At 50.9% G+C, this 21952-nt stretch overlaps 9 protein-coding genes across 9 annotated transcripts; 5 read left to right on the top strand and 4 right to left on the bottom strand.

Annotated features, from left to right (window-relative positions):
• Window positions 1-403: 403 nt before the first annotated feature.
• Window positions 404-1441, top strand: V2A60_007046 (SDR family oxidoreductase; the record flags this gene model as incomplete). Its single annotated transcript, XM_083258335.1, has 2 exons — window positions 404-493; window positions 545-1441. The coding sequence occupies 2 exons, from the start codon at window positions 404-406 to the stop codon at window positions 1439-1441; spliced, it is 987 nt and encodes a 328-aa protein (XP_083114461.1).
• A 636-nt stretch (window positions 1442-2077) lies between these two features.
• V2A60_007045 (lysophospholipid acyltransferase) lies at window positions 2078-3943 on the top strand (the record flags this gene model as incomplete). The annotated part of the gene is made up of 5 exons (XM_083258334.1): window positions 2078-2099; window positions 2197-2241; window positions 2288-2387; window positions 2440-3461; window positions 3516-3943. 5 exons carry the CDS (start codon window positions 2078-2080, stop codon window positions 3941-3943), a joined length of 1617 nt encoding a protein of 538 aa, XP_083114460.1.
• Window positions 3944-4706: 763 nt separating this feature from the next.
• Window positions 4707-7218, bottom strand: V2A60_007044 (uncharacterized protein; the record flags this gene model as incomplete). Its single annotated transcript, XM_083258333.1, has 3 exons — window positions 4707-4960; window positions 5021-5424; window positions 5480-7218. 3 exons carry the CDS (start codon window positions 7216-7218, stop codon window positions 4707-4709), a joined length of 2397 nt encoding a protein of 798 aa, XP_083114459.1.
• Window positions 7219-9970: 2752 nt separating this feature from the next.
• V2A60_007043 (CAAX prenyl protease) lies at window positions 9971-10681 on the top strand (the record flags this gene model as incomplete). The annotated part of the gene is made up of 2 exons (XM_083258332.1): window positions 9971-10144; window positions 10211-10681. 2 exons carry the CDS (start codon window positions 9971-9973, stop codon window positions 10679-10681), a joined length of 645 nt encoding a protein of 214 aa, XP_083114458.1.
• Window positions 10682-10909: 228 nt separating this feature from the next.
• On the bottom strand, window positions 10910-12186 carry V2A60_007042 (ERMES complex subunit MMM1; the record flags this gene model as incomplete). Its single annotated transcript, XM_083258331.1, has 2 exons — window positions 10910-12092; window positions 12149-12186. 2 exons carry the CDS (start codon window positions 12184-12186, stop codon window positions 10910-10912), a joined length of 1221 nt encoding a protein of 406 aa, XP_083114457.1.
• Window positions 12187-12713: 527 nt separating this feature from the next.
• V2A60_007041 (Sec1 family protein) lies at window positions 12714-14502 on the top strand (the record flags this gene model as incomplete). The annotated part of the gene is made up of 2 exons (XM_083258330.1): window positions 12714-13844; window positions 13897-14502. The coding sequence occupies 2 exons, from the start codon at window positions 12714-12716 to the stop codon at window positions 14500-14502; spliced, it is 1737 nt and encodes a 578-aa protein (XP_083114456.1).
• A 313-nt stretch (window positions 14503-14815) lies between these two features.
• Window positions 14816-16952, top strand: V2A60_007040 (tRNA uridine-5-carboxymethylaminomethyl modification enzyme MnmG/GidA; the record flags this gene model as incomplete). The annotated part of the gene is made up of 3 exons (XM_083258329.1): window positions 14816-14910; window positions 14967-15231; window positions 15303-16952. 3 exons carry the CDS (start codon window positions 14816-14818, stop codon window positions 16950-16952), a joined length of 2010 nt encoding a protein of 669 aa, XP_083114455.1.
• Window positions 16953-17239: 287 nt separating this feature from the next.
• V2A60_007039 (cardiolipin synthase) lies at window positions 17240-18262 on the bottom strand (the record flags this gene model as incomplete). The annotated part of the gene is made up of 4 exons (XM_083258328.1): window positions 17240-17339; window positions 17396-17642; window positions 17724-17944; window positions 18237-18262. 4 exons carry the CDS (start codon window positions 18260-18262, stop codon window positions 17240-17242), a joined length of 594 nt encoding a protein of 197 aa, XP_083114454.1.
• A 747-nt stretch (window positions 18263-19009) lies between these two features.
• On the bottom strand, window positions 19010-20224 carry V2A60_007038 (Gti1/Pac2 family-domain-containing protein; the record flags this gene model as incomplete). The annotated part of the gene is made up of 1 exon (XM_083258327.1): window positions 19010-20224. The coding sequence occupies one exon, from the start codon at window positions 20222-20224 to the stop codon at window positions 19010-19012; it is 1215 nt and encodes a 404-aa protein (XP_083114453.1).
• Window positions 20225-21952: the final 1728 nt, after the last annotated feature.

Here is a 21952-nt window from a genome sequence, read left to right as displayed (position 1 = left end):
CCAATGTTCGGATACTACATCCCCCGCCTGAGTGCTATAAGACAAGAAATTTACTATCAGCGGCTGGCAACATGCCGCTCTCTCTCTCACTATTCATGAGCCAGTTGGCGCAGCTAGGTCAGCCTCATCGCTTTTCGACCTGTGACGCTTTCTAAGGAGCATGGTGGGGCAATAACCAGGGTTCCGCGTTAGCAGCGTCGCTAATTCGGCAGTTCATGTTCCTCAGCTGTCGTCCTGCAGACCAACTGAATCATGCCCCTTTGCTCATAAATTCCCCAGCCTTCCACAGCCGGCGTAGTGCGGCGCTTCACGCGTACTTTGATGGGCATCAGACGCCATTGCAGTCTAAAATCGACGCCAGACTTCCGCACGATAGTGATCTGGCCAGAGACGGCCACGAAGCATGGATGTGTCCGAGGATGGCAAGCCCCGGCTGCAGTTGCCTGCCAGCTGTGAGCCGCCTCTGAGCAAAACCAAGCCTCTCGTCTGGATTGTACGTTGATGAGTCCCAGCGATAGACACGAGCAGCCGCTGACTCGAACAGATTTTTGGCGGTACCGGGCATATGGGGCGATCCCTCGTCAAGTGTGCCTTGTCAAAGGGTGACTATGTTGTGTCGATTGGTAGAGTTTTTGAATCCGCCCCTGAAGAGATGGCCAATATGCATGAGAACTGTCTTGGTGAGCTATGCGATGTACGGTCGCGCGAGTCGGTTTCAAAGGTCGTCAAGCGCGCCCTTGATCATTTTGGCCATGTGGATGTTGTCGCCAATTGCTCAGGCTACGGTGTCATTGGCTCATGTGAGGACCAAGACGAACACGACCTCCGCAATCAATTCGAGACCAACTTTATGGGCACTCTTCATATAATAAATGCAACTCTCCCATACTTTAGACGGCAGAATAACGGCAGGTATCTCATATTCAGCTCCACATCGGGTGCCCTTGGAGTCCCTGGACTAGGTCCCTACTGCGCAACCAAATATGCCGTCGAGGGTCTCATCGAAGCGATGCTATATGAGACGGATGTATTCAGCATCAAAGCAACCTTGATCGAGCCAGGTTTTGTACGTCGTGACGAACCCATGACCAACGATTCGGACAGCCCTTTGCCTAGTTTTGGTCATTTCTTCATCAAGCCTGCTAGCGAGGGATATTCCGACGCCACATCTCCCGCTCTGCATGCTAAACGCATTGTACAGTGGCTCGGGGATCGACAACCAACAAGCGCAGTCAAGTGCGCCGAGCTTGTATGGCAGCTCGCTCATTGCTCATATCCGCCACTCCGCCTACTACTAGGCAGCTATGCCATCGAAAGCATACGCGACAGGATGCGATCCGTTACGGAAGAGCTTGAGGACTGGAAACACCTAAATTTTGCTTCTGCGACTGGCGAGAAAGATGAAGAGAACAAAGATGGCGCTATGGATACCAGTTCCTGACATTGAGTTCGCAGGTCCTTCGATGCCATGAGAATTATCCCATTGTATCACTTTCAATCAGTTTTTTTTTTTGTATCTTACTGTATTTTAGCGAACGAGATGTGTCGATTTCAGGCAAAAAAAAAACAAATCGACAACGCACCAAGATAGTGACAATTCGTAGTTCTGCTTTTTCCTGTTTCGGAAAATGTCATAATCTATCTAAGTTATGGCGGCAAGGCCGTGACGTCAAAATCACATCACAGTTCTCCTATCAATACACAAGCTCTAGATATATACTTTATACATCAAATCATCATAATCTTGATTCGGATTTTGGAGAATCTCCCGCAACTTCCTCGTCAACAGTTGACATGCTCTGACTGCCGCTCTCCTGGGACCATAGCCACGGGCTTCAATGGTGGCATCTGACTGGGCCCACCAGTCATAGTACCAGCCCCCGTGACAGGCGCCAACTACTGGTACCTATAGGTGACGTTGTTGACCCTGAACTCATTGAATGACGCTCCACACCACAAGCAAATTGCAACGGCATCAGGAAACACTCGAGCTTTCTCGAATTCCTGCACTGCAAACAATCTTCTATCCGCGCGCAGTACTCTGAACCTGAGTTTCGCACGCGAACAGACAGCTATCATGATCCCTCTACTAAACAAGCGTACGCCCCAAGTGGCCACCACCCATTCCCATGCAACGCGGACTTGCGTCAAAACATTCTTTGCCCATGTGCAGACCCGGCTAACTGGATCAAACAGCATTCGAGGCCCTATCTGTGGCAGTAGGATCGCCCCCTGATGAGCGTACGTGTAGCTAAACTGAGTCTACACAGAGTCTAATCATCAACAGTCAAAATCATCTTCTCATTTTTGATATCATACCCACTCGCCGGCCTTCTGAAGCGCATACCTGATGCAAAACCTGCTTACAAAAATATCTTCATCATCGCGTAAGCTTCCCATTCGTGTATACTCATGATTGCCATTTTACTCATAGCGTAGCACATCCTTGTTCTACCTCGTTGGACTTTTCGACCTGTGGATAGGCCTCCGCACCATTGCCATCAGCTCTGTTGGCACCTACTGCATTGCAAAGTACCTGCGAAATAGCCCGTATATGCCATGGGTCGGGTTTCTCTTCCTTATGACGCACATGTCCGTCAGCCATATTCAGCGACAGATTCAGAATGATCCATCGGTTGTTGATATTACTGGGGCGCAGATGGTGCTTCTAATGAAACTGAGTGCTTTTTGCTGGAACATAGCCGATGGTCAAATCCCAGAGAACCAGCTATCCGAATTTCAAAAAGAGCGTGCTTTGAAGGATCTACCTGGTCTCTTGAACTACTCCGCCTATGTCATGTTCTTCCCCTCTCTTCTCGCCGGTCCTGCCTTTGACTACGCCGATTATCAGCGATGGATCGACACATCGATGTTCGACGTTCCGGCAGGTGTTGACCCATCCAAAAAGCCCCCGTCGCGAAAGAAACGGAGGATCCCTCGCAGTGGTACGCCTGCTTTAATGAAGGTCCTGACTGGCCTGGTCTGGGTAGGCCTATTCGTTACCCTGGCTGGTTCCTTCAATCATGAAGTCCTCACCTCAGATTCATATGCCCAAAAGGGATTTCTCAACCGTGTCTTTGTCATGTACGCAACCGGTATCGTCACCCGCTTCAAGTACTACGGAGTCTGGACCCTGACCGAAGGTTCCTGCATTCTCGCTGGTCTTGGCTACAATGGCGTCGATCCTGTTACTGGTAAGGTATCGTGGAACCGGCTGCAAAATATCGATCCTATTGGTGTGGAGACGGCGCAGAACCCGCGAGCATATCTGGGTGGGTGGAACATGAACACAAACCACTGGCTGCGCAATTACGTCTATCTTCGCGTCACTCCACGTGGAAAAAAACCCGGTTTCCGTGCTAGCATGATCACCTTTGCTACCAGTGCACTGTGGCATGGCTTCTACCCTGGCTACTACCTTACCTTCATCTTGGCTAGTTTGATCCAGACCTCAGCCAAGAGTAAGTCTTACCACTATTGATAAACACGGGATACGTGATTAACGAGATTGCCAGACTTTCGACGCCATGTTCGACCATTCTTCTTGGATGCAAACACAGGAACCCCAACCAGACATAAGAAATATTACGACCTGGCTAGTTTCTTCGTCACACAAGCAACCTTTTCATTTGCTACCATGCCATTCCTGGTCCTCAGCTTTAGCGGCTCCCTTCTGGCATGGTCTCGCGTCTACTTTTACGCCCTTCTCTGGACTCTTGCTTCGCTTGCTTTCTTCGCTTCCCCCGGGAAGGCTCTTCTTAAGAAGCAGCTTGAGAAGCGACAGGGAAAGGCCCACGCTAAGCTTGTCCGGTCACTCAGCACTGATAGTCTCACGGGCAATCACCCAGTTCTCGGCATCTCCAAGGATCCCGAGAGAGATATCTCTGAAGCAATGGAAGAGATCCGTACTGAGGTTGAGGCACTTCAAAAGAAGACCTCCTAAGCGCCTACGAATGAAGGTTCCGACTGACTAGTCAACGCGATAAAGCCATACAGAGTGACGACATACCACGATGTCAACCTGTCATGAGGCGGGGGCGCAGCAGAAAAGCATAAAGAATTCAACTTAGGTGTAAATAGAGTAATACATTAATCATATTTCAATTATCTATCCAAAACGAGTGTAATAAGACAAAGAGATGGCGTTAAGAATATATCGTAGAGACATCAAATATCGTTCGTCATGCCGAAAACGTCGGCACATAGCAGTAGCTGATCGGCATGACGAACGGCTAAAGCGGTTGGCATTGTCCTGTTGCGTCCGGCATCATATAGTACAGAAAGGATGAGACTTTGCAACCGCACCTCGAGCATCGTGTCTTGTCCAGGAATCAAGTGACTGCTGATGTGTATACATTTTGATAAGCAGTGGCCATATTGTGTATAAGAGCAGATTCGAGTTGAAGGTGAAAAAAGAAACCAAGTTGGAAAGCGGCAAGGAAAGACTGCGGAAAAGGATTGCTCTTTTGACGCTAAAAATTATCAATGTCGTAAGCGTATCGTGCGTCGTATGCATGCATATACATCAGTGCGATTCGTAGCAGCGTATCTTGGCTGTGAATAGAACAAATTGTTGTTGAAGAAGGGTGAAAAGTATAAAGAGCGTCGAAATGGAGGATTTGTGAGGCTTCATCACCTCGTTAGAGCTAGGCATGAAGTAGCAAGGCATGAAGTAGCGAGGCATGAAGTTGACTTGAATGACGCAGTCATCTCCAGCGCTGCTGGACGCCAAGAGCAATCAGAACAGTAAATGCACCAATAATCAGCAGCCCGATGATGGCCATGGCCCGGTTGAGGTCTCTCCACCACTTCGCGCGGTTATAGAGAGCGGTTTCCTTTGCAAGTTGTGACGGGCTTGAATTGTCATCCTCAGTGAGGTCAATATGGCTTGTGCTCGGAAAGTCCTTTTCATTAAGAGCCCGATTAGTAGGCAGTGGTATAAAGGCAGCAACCATCCAGGCTGTTGGTAACTGTTAGAATTTCGACTGATTGTGCAAAGGTTGACCAGGGGCGTGCTCACCGATTGGGAAAAGGAATCCAGACATGAAGAGCACCACCTGTACATTCCGCCGCGCCGTGATGCAGCCATCTACTGATAGGGCGTCAATGGGGGGGTCCCAAATCCCGTATGAGTTTGCCCTGTTGTCTCGTCGCAAGTGTGGCGACCACAAACTCGACGTCTGCTTCTTAAGTGTTCGGGCCCAGGCCAGATCAGGATACGACCTCCTGATGGTGATAGGTGCACTACCATTCGCAGCAGTGGGAGGTTCTTGTTGACGCTGGGAGAAGATGCCAACTCGTTCAACACTGTGAGAGCGCCTCTGAAATGAGGATCTAGTCTGGCTGTCTGCATTCGTAGAGCGAATAGAGTCACGGGAGGCCTGGTGTGCGAGAAAACGGCGCTCGCCACTACCGTAGTACAGCCTTTGAGTCAGATTAGCCTTAGTGAGCTTCGAGTATCATTTGTAGATAGCCTTACCTTGCCCATGCTGGTATTGCCCAGTTTGTTGCTCGGGCACTCGCTGAGGACCACAGGTTGCGATCTGAGCCGTAGTTGGGCATGATACTAGGAAACCCGCCCTTCCTAGAAGGACGGTGTGTCAACAGGTCACGCAGGTCTGTCAAGCCATCTCCATGTTCGTCTTGATCGCCGACGAGATGATACGTTAAATTCCCTTCATTCTCGCGTGCTTTCCCAGAAGCATCCTTCGGCCGTTCTGCTGCTTCTGATGCCGGCGTGGTTTGTCGTGCTACGGAGCATTCAGTCGGCTCCAGTTCACCAGTCACATAGTCACGACTTCTTTGGCTTGTACTGGTTTCAGCGGCAACTGGAGACATAGATCCACGCAGGCGTTCATTTTCTTCCTCGCTCTCCGAGAAGACAGTTGAGAGAGGTGGTTGCGGTGGACACTGATGGGCTTTTGGTGTAGAAAACGGTGATCCGCCATGCGAGCCCGTTCTATTGTGGCGAGGTCTTGCAGGATATACCTTGGAGCCAAACAGGGCACGAGCAGTGTCGTGGTTTATCATAGCGGACCAGGTCGCGAGAAATCTAGGCGATGACCCACGTTGTGGGAGCTCAACGGGAAAGGACTTGTCGGTAAAGAGCTTTCTTGCAGGGTTCAGAGGTGCTACAATCAAACTTTCTCTCGAAAATTCGGATTTGAGCCTCGATGAAGGCGTGGCGGCGATCGAGGGCGATGACGCACCATCAAGCTTCACACAGTTGGGTTCACTATCCTCGGTTCTCGGCCGTGACTGACTACCGAGGGAATAGTCGGATGAGCCGGAATCACCGAGAATACGATAGTTCTGGTCACTCGATGGCGAGCAGTTACTAAACTCCAGTGATGGCTGTCCATGAATGGTAGCTTCCGGTAGAGTTTGTCTTATGACTCTGAAGTTCGGAGTATCGGTATCGGCTGGACTCGCTGTGTATGAGCTGGGCAAGGGTTTGCGCGGTATCAGCATCAAACTATGGCGCGCAGTAGCCCTGCTGGTATTCGACAGCGGCAAGTGAGCCTTGCTTGGCGTTGTGATTGGCGAAGACGCGGACTGGAACTCCGGCTCGGGAGTTTGGTGATACACCTTGCGTAAACCTCCCACGAATTCATAATTCCACGGGGAAGCTGTGGCCGCGACATTCTTCGCGTTGGGTTGAGGCGGCGTCTTCTCTTCCGGCGACGTGGGGACAGATTCCGGCTGTTGAAGTGCTAAAGTTGAGCTGCGCCTGCCGTAGCTAAAGGTGACAGATGAGTTCCTCCCATATGTAGTGCTTGTGAGCGTTGAATTCAGAAATGAGCTTGAGTACATGGAGCTGGATTCGTATTCCGCCTGGGGTAGTAGCGAGAAAGTTTTGTCCGAGTGAACATTGACAACATGTCTCAAGCGGCGACCTGATGACGATGTAGAGGGCCGCCGAGGCGTGCTAGCCCTGCGTCCATCCGTCTCCTGGTCGGGGGGTTTTGCGTATGGCCCCAATGGCGACACCGGACTTGGCAGTGCCGGACTGGAGTCCATAGCCATGCGCTGTGTCTGGGGTGTGTTGTTTTGGTAAACCTCGACATTTGCTGGCGATGGGCCAGAGCAAGGTTTGCATGCATCTTCGTCGGGGCGAGGTAGAACAGATAAATCTGAGCTGAGGCGTGGAGGGCTGTAAGGAACGATTCTGATTTGCAGGTTACTGCGGTCCTTCAAAGGCGGCCGTGAGGTTGACATGGCTGAGCGCTCTTAGGCGGTTACACGCGTGTTTTCCAGACCCATGACCCGGTCCTACAGCTGCAGGTTGGTGAGCGTCGTGTTGAAGGTTGGTTCTGGTCCCTGTGTCGACACCAGCGTCCTTTCTGGCGGGTGCTTGTATCAGTGACCGCCGTGGCGATGTTGCTGTCGGTCCTCGGCGTACACAGTTATCGCTAAGTGGTATGGCTATGGGAGAAATGGCGTATACGAATCCGTTACGCCGAGCAAATCCCCTGTGGGCGGATTGAGTATATTCAGTTTGGCAAGCCGCAGTATTGAACAGTATATACACACGCCGGCGATAAATCAAGTTGCGATAGTGAGTGAGGCGTGGATGGCGTGGCGCGACGTGGTAAGTGAAAGAATTAAGAAGAAAAATGAGTTATAATAGCAGAATAGTACAAATGAGCGTGTAGAATGAAAATGAATTACTTGTGCAGAGTACAGAAGGGAAAGAAAAACAGTCAATGAATGAATGAGAGAATGGATGAGTTTGGGTGGGAGAACGACAGGTCTGACGAAAGAGATGGCTAGCGGGTGGGATGGCATATTCGTGGATGCACCGGCCGGGGCGCGACCAAAGCCATGGCACAATGGCCAGGGTGTGACCACGACGAGACTGGACGAGCAACACTCCACTGGCCATGGACGCAGGGCCACATTGTCTCCGACCTGCAGGTACAGGCAGGGCTCGCGACGCAGGAGAATGGGGGACGAGGAAAGCGGCGGCTGCAGCTAGTGGCGTAGGTTTAATAACTTTGTGCATGGGAGCCACTCGAGTTCCATATTGCACAGCCGTTTATTGGCAGTCAGGGGAAACAGGTCGCCAGATGCTACTACTGACGTTGTTTCTCTGCTGAATCTTGCGGTGAGTGCGAGGCCGAGGGCTCATCTCGTGTTTGTGGGTCTTTTGTTTCTGTTTCTCTCGCGTTGTGAGGGGCTGATATCTCGCGCCACGATATGCGAACATGATATATGGCGGGTTTGTTGGATAGAGATGTATCTATCCGTATATGTAGCCAGCAACCTCACTGTCCAGTCACTGTTCAGTCATACGGCCCCGTTCGCGCCCACCACTAGGTACTTACTTACCAGTATGTCCCCGGGATGGTACAGGAATGTACAGTGGGGAGACAAAAGTGTAGCGTTTATTTTTGGTCGGCCTCTTTTGTGGCCGTGTATTCATATCCTTTTTGCCTTGCTTCTCTGCTGGCTACCCTACATGTTCATACCCGTGCACCCCATGGGCTTTCCGTGCATTCTTTTGGTAGGGTGCACTGGTAGCAAGCACAGCTTTGGTTGCCGATGAGTGAGTCGAGCAGCACATATCAGCGGTTCGGAACTGCCTCATCAGTCTACCCATCACGCCCTATCGATACAGCATGATCGTGGTGAGGCTACGCAGACAGAGATCTGCCTCGTGCAGTCATCACGTCGCAATTCTGGTCACAACTATACATAGACACCAAGTCAAGAACCACTGGGTAAATCGCATCAGGTGAAAGCTATATTGACGTGGCCAGTACCACCTGCATTACAACGCTTGAATATTTACCTACTGATATGCTACGAAAGTACCATGCCCAGTCCCACGAGCCAGCAAACAGCATCATGCCGTACAGCAGCCAGCGCCGGCGCCGCCTGGCGCTTCATGAAACAATCTCTCACCAAACCACGCTGTCATGTTTCCAAAAACCGAAGTGCTGACCACATGGCTCACTTTGTCACTGTACCACCTGCTTGCTTGCCACCCACGGCCACCCAAGCAAACTATCACGCTAATGCGCCGCCATCTGCAACCTGCATAATTATGAAATTAAAAGCTGCAAGGGGGTGGTAATCTTAGCACTCGACGCGTTTTTACGCGAAACGCGTCTCACTCAAAGCTCATCCTTGCTGACAACATGGGCTTGGTCATAGCAGATACCAAAAGGAAAAAAAAAAAAAAAAATCAATGCAGACTGGATCCGTCGATACTGGTGTGTTGCGTTGCCAAGCATAAAACAAAGAATGCACCGAAGAAACAAACCAGACAATTTGCCCCGGAATGGGAAGCTAACAGCAACCTAATCGTAGCCCCTTTCCTACGATGTAACCGCGCGCTAGCTAACGGAGCAACACGCATGTGCACATGTCCTCATCTTCTAGCACCCATTCATACCGCCCAGAAGCTGGGCGCGAATGTTCTATCCAGTTATGTTCCGATGACCAGTTGAAGATGCAACACAACACCCCTCTAACGTCTGCCAAGTAGCTCGAGCTTTGCCTGGGCGGTTCGTCCAAACTCGCCCCACACCAAAGCAAACTAACTCGGTGATTGCTCATCTGGGGGACGAACGTTTTTCCCAAGCTGCCAACTCCCGATCTTCCTTACTCGCTATTCTCCGATTAGCCCGTACTGGTACATACTCTCGATGGAAATGGCAGCGGCTGCTCCAGCCGCCGATCTAACAATCCCTCAGGCATCGGGGCTGATGGTAAGTCCTGCCAACTCGAAACACACCGCCGCCGCATTGAAGCTGACACGGACAAATAGCTGGCATACTCCATCATCTATGTGCTCCCCCTCTACGCAACAGATGCGACAAGGCCCTCCCTGTCACGGCATAGAGATGACCCAGCTACAATCCGTGCTCGCGTGCGAGCTGTGACGCTCTCAACCATCGCCTGCTCTGTCGTAACCCTCATCACAATATGCTGTGTGTCCCAGAAGTACCCCCCCCTCTATTTGATGGGCTACTGGCCTGTTCGTCTCCTCGAATCAGCCAAGGCCCTTGTTCTCACGGCCATACTCTTCACCGGTCCTCTCTACGAGGCCCTCCTCATTGAGGGTCGCTGGCGCCACTTAGGCTCCGACTTGCAACACCTCTGGCAGAGTTGGCCGGAGTGGCGAAACATCGTCGCTGTATGTGCCCCCTGCTGGCAAACGCTGTGTACATCTGAAGACTCTTCGTCGGCTAACTTGTTGCAGGGGCCTGTTACTGAAGAATGCCTATTTCGTTCCGCTGTAGTCCCGCTCCTGGTGTTAGCTCAGGCTACCCCTCGCAGTATCATCTTTCTGTCGCCTCTTGTATTTGGTACTGCTCACATGCACCATTTTTACGAGTTTCGTCTTACCAACCCTGGAGCTCCCATGTACGCGGCAGTAGTGCGTACCATCATCCAGCTGGCATACACATCAGTGTTTGGAGCATATGTCACGTTCTTGTTTCTTCAAACAGGGTCACTCCTTGCCGTAGTGCTCGTTCATGCCTTCTGCAACTCACTTGGACTACCACGTGTTTGGGGTTATATGGAACCGTATTGGCTACCCATCAACACAAACAGAGGTACACTTCTGAAGTGGACAATTCCATACTATATTCTCCTGGTTGGGGGCCTGGCATACTGGTGGCAAAGCATGTACTCGCTTACGGACGCTCCTCGGGGTCTGCTCAAGTAGTGTTAAGATCAACATCTAGAAGGCGACGTATGCAAATACCAGAGAATCCAACATTGCTAGACAAGACGTCAAGATGAGGAGTGTCCCATATCTTGGTCAAATTAACGCCAAAGTAACACAAATCAAAGGGAACTAAGTTTAATGTTTTATCTTAAACGGCCTTGAGGTGTCAACGCTGACATTCACATGGATATACCGACAGGAATGCCGCCAACACCGCCCATCAGTTCATATTCCCGGCAGCGACCCTGGTATGGCATAATCATCATCATCTCGCCAAGACCGCCTTTGACGTATAGAAGCCGTGTTTCTTTGGTCCGCATCGATATATGAATCCCGGCCGCGCATGTCCTCGCGAACTTGGGGCTCACTCTCCTTGCCCCTGGTGCGGCCCATGGAGCCTGAGCTCTCGCCAATGCCGTCATCGGGGCCGCGCGTGTTCTTCTTGCGTGGCCAGAGACTAGGGAGGGCAATTTCCTGGAAACGTGGCTCTACAGCCCGCTCATCGAACCACTTATGGAGTCTGGCCTCGACCAGCTGTGCAATTTTAGGGACGTCCTGTAGTCGAGACCGGCTTCCCAGCAGGCTCCTGACTGAAAAGTCTAGTCGATAGTCATCCAAAAAGTTGAATGTCATCATGGCTGGAGTGGACTGAGAGGGGTTGCTGGGAATAAATGAAATCGACAGAGTGCCGCTGAACCTGACGACCGACACGGCAAGAGCAACCGGCAGAATAGCTGAAAGCTTTTTGGGGTAGTTCAACAAAAGCTTCGTCTCTACCGCTAAAGTGAGCATATCGCTCAAATCCACGTCCATACGCGCCTGGAGACGCGTGCCGTCGCGCGCTGCCGTCGTGGGATCAAATCGAAGGCCTGCACCCAGGCTGATGCCATCTTCGTCGACGGGGATTATGCGACAGTTGCTGAAAATAGGAAAATCCTCTCCTAAGCTAAGCTCTGTCACCCGAATTTCATCAAGGAAATCAGGTCGCGAGGTGCCGTTGAGCGCCTTTGTCAGGGAGTTGAGAATGGCATCATCGTGCTGTGCGTCGCTGCGGAACTGGGCAATTGTCTGGCCAACTAGGACATTGAACCAATCCAGGCTCTCCGGCTGGTGGCTATCAACATTATAATAAGTCTTGCTTAGAATTGAACCAATTGTAAGCGTTGGCGGGTTGCGGAGGACTGTGGACTTTTTGCGACTCAACCCCTGACCGTGGCGATGGCCTTGAGATCTTAGCGTGAGCAGGGACTGCTTATGTGCCAGAGTCCTGGAGCGCCGTTCCGTTGCGCGTAACGAGGCCGTAACATCTGGCGAGGGAGGATCTCCGAAGATGAAGAACTTGATGAACGCGGCAAGTATCACAACGACAGAGATCTGGCCAACTATGAATCCCTGAGTAAAGGAGAGCCTGTCATCCGCGTTAGCAAAGTGACGCGACGAGGCAAGCTCGCGTGCATTTCTCACGTGGGTTCTGACCGTGCAGGACAAGTGCTCGTCGACATTTCCGAGGTCTTGAGCTTATTCTTTCGACTGCATTATCCGGAGCTGTGGAATTTGTAGAGGTAAGAGCTTGTCCCATAGACCCAGCGACAGATGCCCCGCCAGACGTTGCTAGCACTCCAGCCTTTGTGGCATGCGCAATTACGAAGCGTGAAAAAATTATCGTGCTGCACCCAAGTATAGATTCATAATCTGTGATAAAATACGAAAGATTGGTGGAATATTTAAGCCGTATCATACCTGTATTCAGCCGACCCCCGACGTGAACGACGGGACCAGGTGTGCAATGTGGCGTATGCACCGACCGGGACTAATTCATATACCGGGTGCCAACGTGACGTAGCGCGGACAGCTTTATGTTACACCTCTCGATCATCATCAACCTAGGTCTGGAAACAACTGTGTGCCAAACCCTGCTGACGCCAATTCTCCAACACACATGCGACAATTCGAAGTGATCATAGTCCGGAATAAGGCACCCAACAGCTGAAGGAGCTTTGATACGGCAAAGCTGCCCCCCCTAATCACCATGGACGTCTCACAGGCCATCTCTGGCTACATCTCCAAGATAGTGATGCCTGCAGGGGAGACATCATCGTCGAAAATGAAAATCTTACTTCTGGACAGAGATACTGTCCCTATTGTATCTACGTCCATTACGCAGTCGAGTCTTCTCAACCATGAAGTCTATCTGATTGATCGCCTGGATAATTCTGCGAGGGAGAAGATGAGACATCTACGCTGCCTTTGCCTCGTGCGGCCCTCACCAGAGACCATACAGCTTCTTATTGATGAATTGAGAGACCCAAAATATGGAGAGTACCAACTGTATTTTACCAATGTGGCGAAGAAATCCTCACTGGAGCGGCTGGCCGAGGCAGATGATCATGAAATCGTCAAGGTTGTCCAGGAGCACTTTGCGGATTATACGGTCGTGAATCCAGATCTTTTCAGCTTTGAAATTATGCTACCAAGATGGCGAATCTTTGCGGGGAGCCCTGATACCTGGAACCCGGACTCCCTACAACGCTGCGCGGATGGATTACTGGCTGTACTGTTGTCACTCAAGAAGAAGCCCCTGATCCGATACGCGAGGAGTAGTTCTGTGGCGAAAAAGCTCGCCTCCGAGGTTCGATATCTCATGACTCAGGAAGAACAGCTTTTTGATTTCCGAAAGGTCGATACTCCGCCAATCTTGCTGGTTCTTGATCGTCGCGAGGACCCTATCACCCCGCTTCTGACACAATGGACCTACCAAGCCATGGTCAATCATCTGATCGGTATCCAAAATGGTCGTGTGAATCTTGGAGATGTGCCCGATATTCGACCAGAGCTGCAAGAAATTGTTTTATCACAGGATCAAGACCCCTTCTTCAAGAAGAACATGTTCCTAAATTTCGGGGATCTTGGGGGTACGATCAAGGAATACGTTGAGCAGTATCAATCGAAGACGAAAAATAACGCCGACATTGAATCTATTGCCGATATGAAACGCTTCATTGAAGAGTACCCCGAGTTTCGAAAATTATCGGGCAACGTCAGTAAACATGTCACCCTCGTCTCCGAACTTAGCAGGCGTGTTGCAGCTGAGATGTTGCTGGAAGTAAGCGAGCTGGAACAAAGTCTGGCCTGCAACGATAATCATAATAATGACCTGCGAGTATGTCTATAGAATTGATCCAGCACTCAAGTGCCTGCTAACAAGGTGATAGTCGATCCAAACGTTGCTGCAAAACCCACAAGTAACAGCAGACAGCAAAGTTGCGCTGGTTACCTTATACGCTCTGCGCTATCATAAACAGCCATCCAACTCTTTGCCTATGCTGACCGATCTTCTTGTTGCAGCTGGCAACGTGCAGCCGCGTCAAGCTGCCATGGTGGATAAAGTACTTGCCTACCACACATCTCTGCACTCCTCGCAAGCACAGGGTGGTATTTCTGACATATTTGAATCGGGGGGGATATTCGCCGGTGCCTCAAGCCGATTCAAGGGTCTCAAAGGTGTTGAGAATGTGTATACACAACACACGACACTACTTGAGAGCACGCTCCAAAATCTCGTCAAAGGCCGCTTGAAAGAGCAGCAATACCCATTTGTAGATGGAGGAGGTACTACCAGAGATAAACCGCAGGACATTATCGTCTTCACAATTGGTGGTGTAACATACGAAGAGGCGAAAATGATTGCGGGCATTAACGCCACGACTCCCGGCGTTCGAGTAGTATTAGGAGGGACCTCCATTCACAACACAAGCACCTTCATGGAGGAAGTAGACGACGTGGTTAGCTCCTGGCCCGATAGCCGAACACGTAGATGAGGAGGCAACCCCATTTCCGAATATTACGACGGCTCTGGTTAAATACAAGGATGGCGAAGCACGCTCCCATAAAAGTAGCTCATTTAAATAATTTAGACATCATAAATTCTTATTATAATGGTGGAAAAAAAAATCCAATTATTCATGTAGATTCTATTGTACATTTTTTTTTCCAATTTCTCGCAGCTACCCTCCACACCAAGTCCAAAGTTGCACGGCCAAGCACTTCGGCCATAAAATTGCCCCACCAAAAAAGTTGCGCGACAGAAGTTGCAACATTATAGATCCTCCTGTACAATCCACGATAAATGCAATGCATGCAATTTTGCGGCAGACACCGCGTGGCAGGCAATTTGTATCGACGATCAACCGCCAAAGGCATCTAGCGACCGTCTCCGAAGGTGCTAGGTAAGTGAATTTAGGCAGCCGGTCGCTTCACTCCTTGCTAACGATGAAACTGGTAGGGTCTTTGATGTGGTTGTTATAGGAGGTGGCCACGCCGGTGCTGAGGCCTGCGCCGCAGCAGCGCGAACTGGGGCCAAGACGGCACTCATTACGCCGAAGATCGAAAACCTCGGCACTTGTTCCTGCAATCCCAGCTTTGGGGGAATTGGTAAGGGGACTATCCTCCGCGAGGTTGATGCCCTTGATGGCCTTGCCGGACGCATAATCGACAAAGCTGGCGTGCAATTTCACGTGTTGAATCGAAGCAAAGGACCTGCAGTTTGGGTATGTAGAGACATCAAACTTGCGCTCACAGAATGACCCGACGTTGACTTAACCTGTCTCCGTCCGGCTAGGGGCCGCGAGCACAAATCGACCGCAAACTTTACCAAAAACACATGCGCGAAGAGCTCCAATCCTATACGAATCTTTCCATAATACTTGACTCCGTTTCCGATATTGTACTATCGACCGAAGAATCTAGATCGAGCACACAAAGACCTGCCATTTCTGGCGTCAGACTCGACTCCGGCGACATCATTCCCACGAAACAAGTGATCATAACCACAGGGACATTCCTAGGCGGAGAGATTCATATTGGCTTACAAACATATCCGGCCGGCCGGCTAGGCGAAGCAGCGACGTTCGGCCTAAGCAAGTCTTTACGAGATGCCGGCTTTCAACTTGGTCGTCTGAAGACGGGAACACCGCCGCGATTGGAAAAGTCAAGCATCAATTTCAATGTCATGGAGACACAATACGGCGACAACCCGCCCAACCCGTTTAGCTATCTGAATAGCAGCGTTGCGGTCCTGAATCAGCTCACTTGTAGCATGACGTATACAAACCATGCAACACATGATGTGATACGGGACAACTTGGACAAGACAGTCCATATCCGGGAATCTGTCAAGGGCCCTAGATACTGTCCTTCTCTGGAGTCCAAAGTCATCCGCTTCGCCGACAAGGAACGGCATATTGTCTGGCTCGAGCCCGAGGGCTTTGACGATCCTGTCATCTACCCAAACGGCCTCTCTATGACTATTCCCCCTGAAGCGCAAGAGCAAGCGTTAAAAACGATTGTCGGCCTCGAGCAAGTCAAGATGCTCCAACCGGGCTATGGTGTAGAGTATGACTACATCGATCCTCGTGGGCTAAAAGCAACGCTGGAGACAAAAGCAATCAGCGGGCTTTACCTCGCGGGTCAAATCAACGGCACCACTGGCTACGAAGAGGCCGCTGGTCAAGGAGTCCTGGCCGGAATCAATGCTGGAAGAGCAGCAGCAAGCCTTCCAGGCGTCTCACTGTCACGATCTGATGGGTACATTGGCATCATGATAGATGACTTGATCACCAAGGGAGTGACCGAGCCTTATCGCATGTTCACGTCTCGCAGCGAATTCCGTATGGCGGCACGAGCTGACAATGCTGATCTGCGACTGACCGAAAAGGCCCGTGAGTGGGGGGTCATCACTGATCGTCGCTGGCGGGCCTTCACGGACGAGAAGGATCAAATCGATAAGCTGACAAAAGGCCTTGACGCTGTCTCTCTGTCAACAGAGCAGTGGAGAGAGCACGGTTTCCAAACTAAGCGTGATTCGCGCCGACGTAGTGGCATCGATGTCGTGCGCCTATCCAATGCGAACACGCGCATAGAGCTGGAGCGCCTCGGCTTCCTAGTTCCTGCTGTAATGGACTTTCCACCGCGAATCCGCGATCGTGTTGTGCTGGAGGCAACGTACGCACCTTATATTAGAATGCACGAGGCTGCTATCGGCAAGTTCAAGAATGATGAAGGCGTTCAACTACCTCTGGATCTGGACTACGATTCTGTTCCAGGCCTCGCGCTTTCAGAACGCGAAGTCCTCAAAGTCACTCGTCCAGAAACGCTCGCGCAAGCTCGCCGGGTGGAGGGCGTCACGCCATCGGGAAGTTTGCGCTTGCTTGCGTATGTTCGTCGTCGCTCCCATTTGAAGACGGTAGCCGTCGCCGCCGACAGTATCTAGCTTGACTCGCCATTATTCGGAGCAATGACGCAGGCTCAAGTGTCCCCTCGCTGAGAATTCAGCTCTTGATTCAACTGGCACCCAGCACATGTATACTAGCATAGTGATCAGTTCAGCACGGTCACGATGTAAAAATATTCTATTTTACAAATCACCCCGAACTTGAGTTGGCGTTGAAATATCTGAAGACGGTGATCATTACGGGTTTTCTCAACCACATACCCTAATAAGCTCACGCAACCCAATTCATATGTGAGGCAGGTAGCTATGCACATGAAAATTATTACCTAGATTTCTGGTTTTTTGGGCGTCTTGAGAATCTTCACAGCATCTTTTGTATAAATATAACTCGCACCGCTCCATACCGTCGTCGCAGCTACAACGTATCTGATGCACTATTAGTCGGCGGCACTTGACAGAAAAATGAATGGAAGTCAGCGTACTGCATGGTAGTCAATGCCTGTGATAGGTCGAGAGGCACGAGCGGTGCCGCAGTAGTCACGCCAACAAGAGCTAGCTGCAGAAAAGTATTATACTTGCTGATCAGGGTTGGCCTGACTTCTGCGGAGGGCAGGGAAAAATCCCAGTACCGCGTGAAGGTCTTTGGAGGGGGAAGAGATATCCAACGGTAATAAATGGCCGCAATGCCGAGGCCGACATCTCTGCCGAGAATGATGCTCGCGACCCAAACTATTCCCATATAGTTAGCATTGAACCGTGTGTGTCATGTCCTCTGATCAGTGGAGGTTAGGAAACATATCAAATACGTACCAGGCAACGCTCCCTTGGCTGCAAGACACACAGTCAAGACTGTCATGAGCACCTTGTCGGCCATCGGATCGATGACTGTGCCCACAACCGTTTTACGGTTCCATCGTCGCGCAATCCATCCGTCGAGAAGATCGGTCACGCCGGCATACGCCAACAGGCCGGCCGCCCAAGCGTGCGAATCATGCAGAACAAAGTATCCGATAAATGGCGCCGCCACCAGTCTGGAAAACGTAAGAATATTCGGCAATGTGTATATGTCTTCGTGCAATGTCGGATCGGACAAGGGATTAGAAGATACGTTCGTAACATCAGAAGTTGACTCGCAGCTTGTGTCTATTCGAGTTTCTTCGTTCGGTTTCGTGGGACATTGCGATTTCGTTGACACGGGAGACTTTGATCTTTTTTATTTTCAGCACCGCGTTAGCAACATCGCTCGATTGGCTGGACACGACTGCGTTCTGGCGGCGAGGGAGATGGGAAAGGGCTAGCCGAGAATCTATCGAACGCACGTACGAGCTATCTCGGCGCAACTTTGGCATAGCGAGAACAATTTTGACTCGGCATAGCGGCCGCGGGAAGAAGGAATGCACCCGTGTAGGGCATGGCGGGCGTGGCCTTGACTGCGAGAGAAGCGTCCTCCGCAAGGCAGCTCGGGATAGAGCGGCTGCTGCAGTTTGCGAGGCGAGCATGATGGCAGCCTTTGGGGCCACTGCAGTTCCGGCGATATTTCCGGCCCTCGTTCTCGCTAGCCACACAGTAGATCAGGTATTCAGGTATTCTAGCCGTAGGGCGTTGGAGGCAATGCGATTGAAGCCAGCGACCGCCTTGCCCGAGCAACGAAAAAAAGTTGCTGGCTAGCGCTAGCGTACCAATCTGCATTACACCGGTGGGCATAAAAATATTCTGTCAAGCATACCACCACCACCTCCACCTCTAAAGAGATATTAAAAAAAATAAAACCTTGACAAAAACACAGAAATGCTACTCGTGACATTCACATACTTGAGTCTTCTTACTAAATGAAGTTTTCAACTGCGTGGTTCTTTTAAACTGCAACTGTGACGGAAAATTAGCAGACGTCTTAATCCCTAATATAGCTGCTCATAATGGTATCTTCAAAGACTATCAAGTAACGCCAACCCCTTGCCCTGTCGTTGCAAATGTTGCCTGACCACCATCTCGAAACAAATGTCTATCCATGAGCCTTGCGGCAACCTTTCCCAAGCGCCAATTACCAATCCAACAAAACAGGGGAGAAAAGAGCAATGCACCAAAGAGAAAAATCATCATGCTCGATGGAGTGGGTTGGGCCCATTGGACCACTGGACATGATTCTGAGCATAGTACTGCTGCTGTTCACCTTCTAGGCTATCGAAATTCCAAGAAGCACCATCGATGTTATAGTGGTTGTCCGATGCAGCCGGCAATGCATTGGACTCCGCCCTTAGACCGCGGGACATGGGGAAGGGTGTTGTTTGCGTGTTGGGTGCGGTAGTTTGTTGGTGTGGCATATAATATGAATGCTGGGAAAGATAAGAATGGCCAGCTCTATTAGGGTCCAGGGAGTAATTGCCCACTGGGTTGGCGGCGTACGACATCTGTTGGGGCATTGCAGCCTGGAAACTCGAGTTCGCGACGGGCCCCGTGTAGCCGTTATGTGTACCCGGCGAATGTTGTGGAAACACGTAAGCAGCCGAAGAACTGCTTTGTTGAATGTTCATAGCATTCTGTAGGTTGCCCTGCATCATTGCGCGGTGAAGGACACCACTGCCGTTGCTGATTGAGACCTGGTCGGCACCGTAATGGGTGGGCGTGGCTTCGGTATGGTCGGCAACAGCATACTCGACTTCGTCGATTGGAGTCCGGAAATTTTGCGCGAGGAAGAGCTCAGAGCGAGGAGTGACGCCTCGCATCAAAATGCTGTTAGTTGGAGTGTCTAGTTTGCCCGACGTGACATCGTCCACATTGTAGTAGCTGACCATATGGTGCGCGACGCCCTGGTAGCTAATGCTGATGGTTTTCTTCACAAGTCCGTCAGTCTTGAAAGGGTACGAGTCAACAAGAGACCCGATCAATGATCGCTCCTGATCTTTGGTGTTGGCAGATTGGTCAAGGCCCGCAGTAACATATGACATATTCGGATGCGAAAGTGCCTCGGGCTTGGCGATGCCCTGGGGGGATTTCTTGCTCTTCTTCAAAGCTCGCTTCTTTTCGCCTGGAGGAAATGGCTTTTCGAGCTCCCTGTAGATCAAAAAGTTGCCAAGGATTCGGCTGGGGCTCCACGAGACTCCATCCGTCCAGCGTTTGATTCCAGAGGAGTGCTCTTCGTAGATGAAAATGTTGCCGCTCTTGATGAGCTCCTGGCGCTCACGGTCGTGAGGACGGCGAGGAACATGGTTTAGCGTACCATCCAAACACGATTCAAAGAGCAAAAGGGCATCGAGAGTACTGGCAATGTGCCCCTCGAATGTAGGAGTCAATGGCGTGGACTGATTTTCCATGACCGATGACTAGCACGAAGTTTCTTCAAAGTTTTTGAGGTTTAGACTTCCCCAAGATGGTAGTTTGAGAGGTCAAGAAGCTTGACAAAGGTGGCGCAAAGGTTGAGAAGAAGGAAGGTTTGTCGACGGTTGGAGGATGTTGTGGAAAAGGGTTTGGGAGAAGTTCAAGAGCAGGACAGAGAGCAGGAAGGGAAGAAAAAGGGCTGCTCGTAGGCTTAGTGGCGGAAAATTTTCTCTGCTCGTCTTGTCTCGTAGCTTCTTGTTGCCCTCGGGTTTTAGATACGTATAACTGACTATGTCGAAGGGATGTACCGAGGCGTAGAGGACTAACAAGCCACAGTGGACGTAATCCGGGCCGAAAACTTGATGATGATTCACCACTGGGATGTAGATGATGGCGTCTTGCGTGTACCTTGGCAAGGCTCGACAAATAGGAGAGAGCGATGAAAAGTAAAGTAGGTTCTGGTCTCGCAAACTTCGATCGAGCCGTGGCGGGGAGCGCTTTGTTTTAACTTCCGGGCGGCGGGTGTCAAGGAGCTTATGAGTAGAATGGGAAGCTAGGCAATGACAAGGGAGCCCTGGACCGAGTCCAGTGGGAGAGGAGGAGGAGGGGGGGCGAGCCAAGTGCGGTCTAGAAGAGGACCAGATTTGGACAAGATTGGGTCCAGAGTTTGAAGAGCCGCATAGGACGGAGTTAGGGCGGCGATCTTGGGCAGTGCACAAGCGCGTTCACAGCGGGACCGCTCTTGGTAGTTCGACCATGAGTAATTGAAGAGTCTCGATTGTGCAGCCCGGAGACGGTTGAGAGAAATTTAGGAAGAAAGGCTATATGACGGCAGCATTGATAAAGGTGAGCTATCCCAAAAGAGGCGGTTATACTTGGGCGAACTGCTTGCAACGCGGTGTTCAGAGACTAAGGCTGAGGCGAATGAATGCCTCTAGCAGTATTGGAAGCGTCGTATCAATGTGGATGTTGGGGGTGGTGTCTGGCGGGGCAAGCGAGGTTCTCTTCACGGGTCCGCTTCCGTCTATTGTAAGTGTATACAGTCGGGTAAGAGCGTAGAGATCAAAGGTGGTAGACGGCGGGCTGGGGTGACGGGGAGCAGAGTTAGAAAAAGACCGCAGACCAGTTTGGGTAGATATACCGGAATCGATCGCCATGGGTTTTTGCTCTGGTCACCACGGCCACTCAACTACTTGACAATGGCGAAGGCAGTCTACGATTACGATGTTACCAGAGAAGGGGTCCGGGAAAGCGAATTAGCTTCGCGATAATACAAGGGAAGGCGGCCGTGTGTGAACGTACACGACAGGAAGTGAGTGTAATAGACACTTATGCCTGGCAGCTGCTACGGGACTAGTCAGTAACCAAGACGTCTTGGCAAGCGTGAAGTTGCTGGCCGAGTGTTTGCAGTGTTGGTGCGTCATCTAAGGGGAAACCTCCTGAGAAGTGACAATGGAACGCGCACCGCAATTGGGCTCTCGGCAGGAGTGACCGAAGACATGGCTAAGGCTTGCGAGTGACAAAGTGGAGAGAGGAGACCGGGCGTTGCGCTACTTATTGCGGATGCAATTCTGGCGACTCCGCGTTGTGTACGGAGTAAAGAGTGAAGAGTGATGAGCAATTGATGTCTTCTTGAGCGTTCCATCGAATCAGAGAGCTAACAGCAGTCACCGTAAGCAAAAGAGACAAGTCAAGTTATTCCTGTGCAGAGGAGGGCTAATAAA

Source organism: Cordyceps javanica, chromosome 4, assembly GCF_051103115.1.
Source record: "Cordyceps javanica chromosome 4, complete sequence".
NCBI classification, from domain to species: Eukaryota; Fungi; Ascomycota; class Sordariomycetes; order Hypocreales; family Cordycipitaceae; genus Cordyceps; species Cordyceps javanica.
Note: the sequence above shows the minus strand (reverse complement) of the source record. Positions and strands in the feature narration are given on the sequence as shown.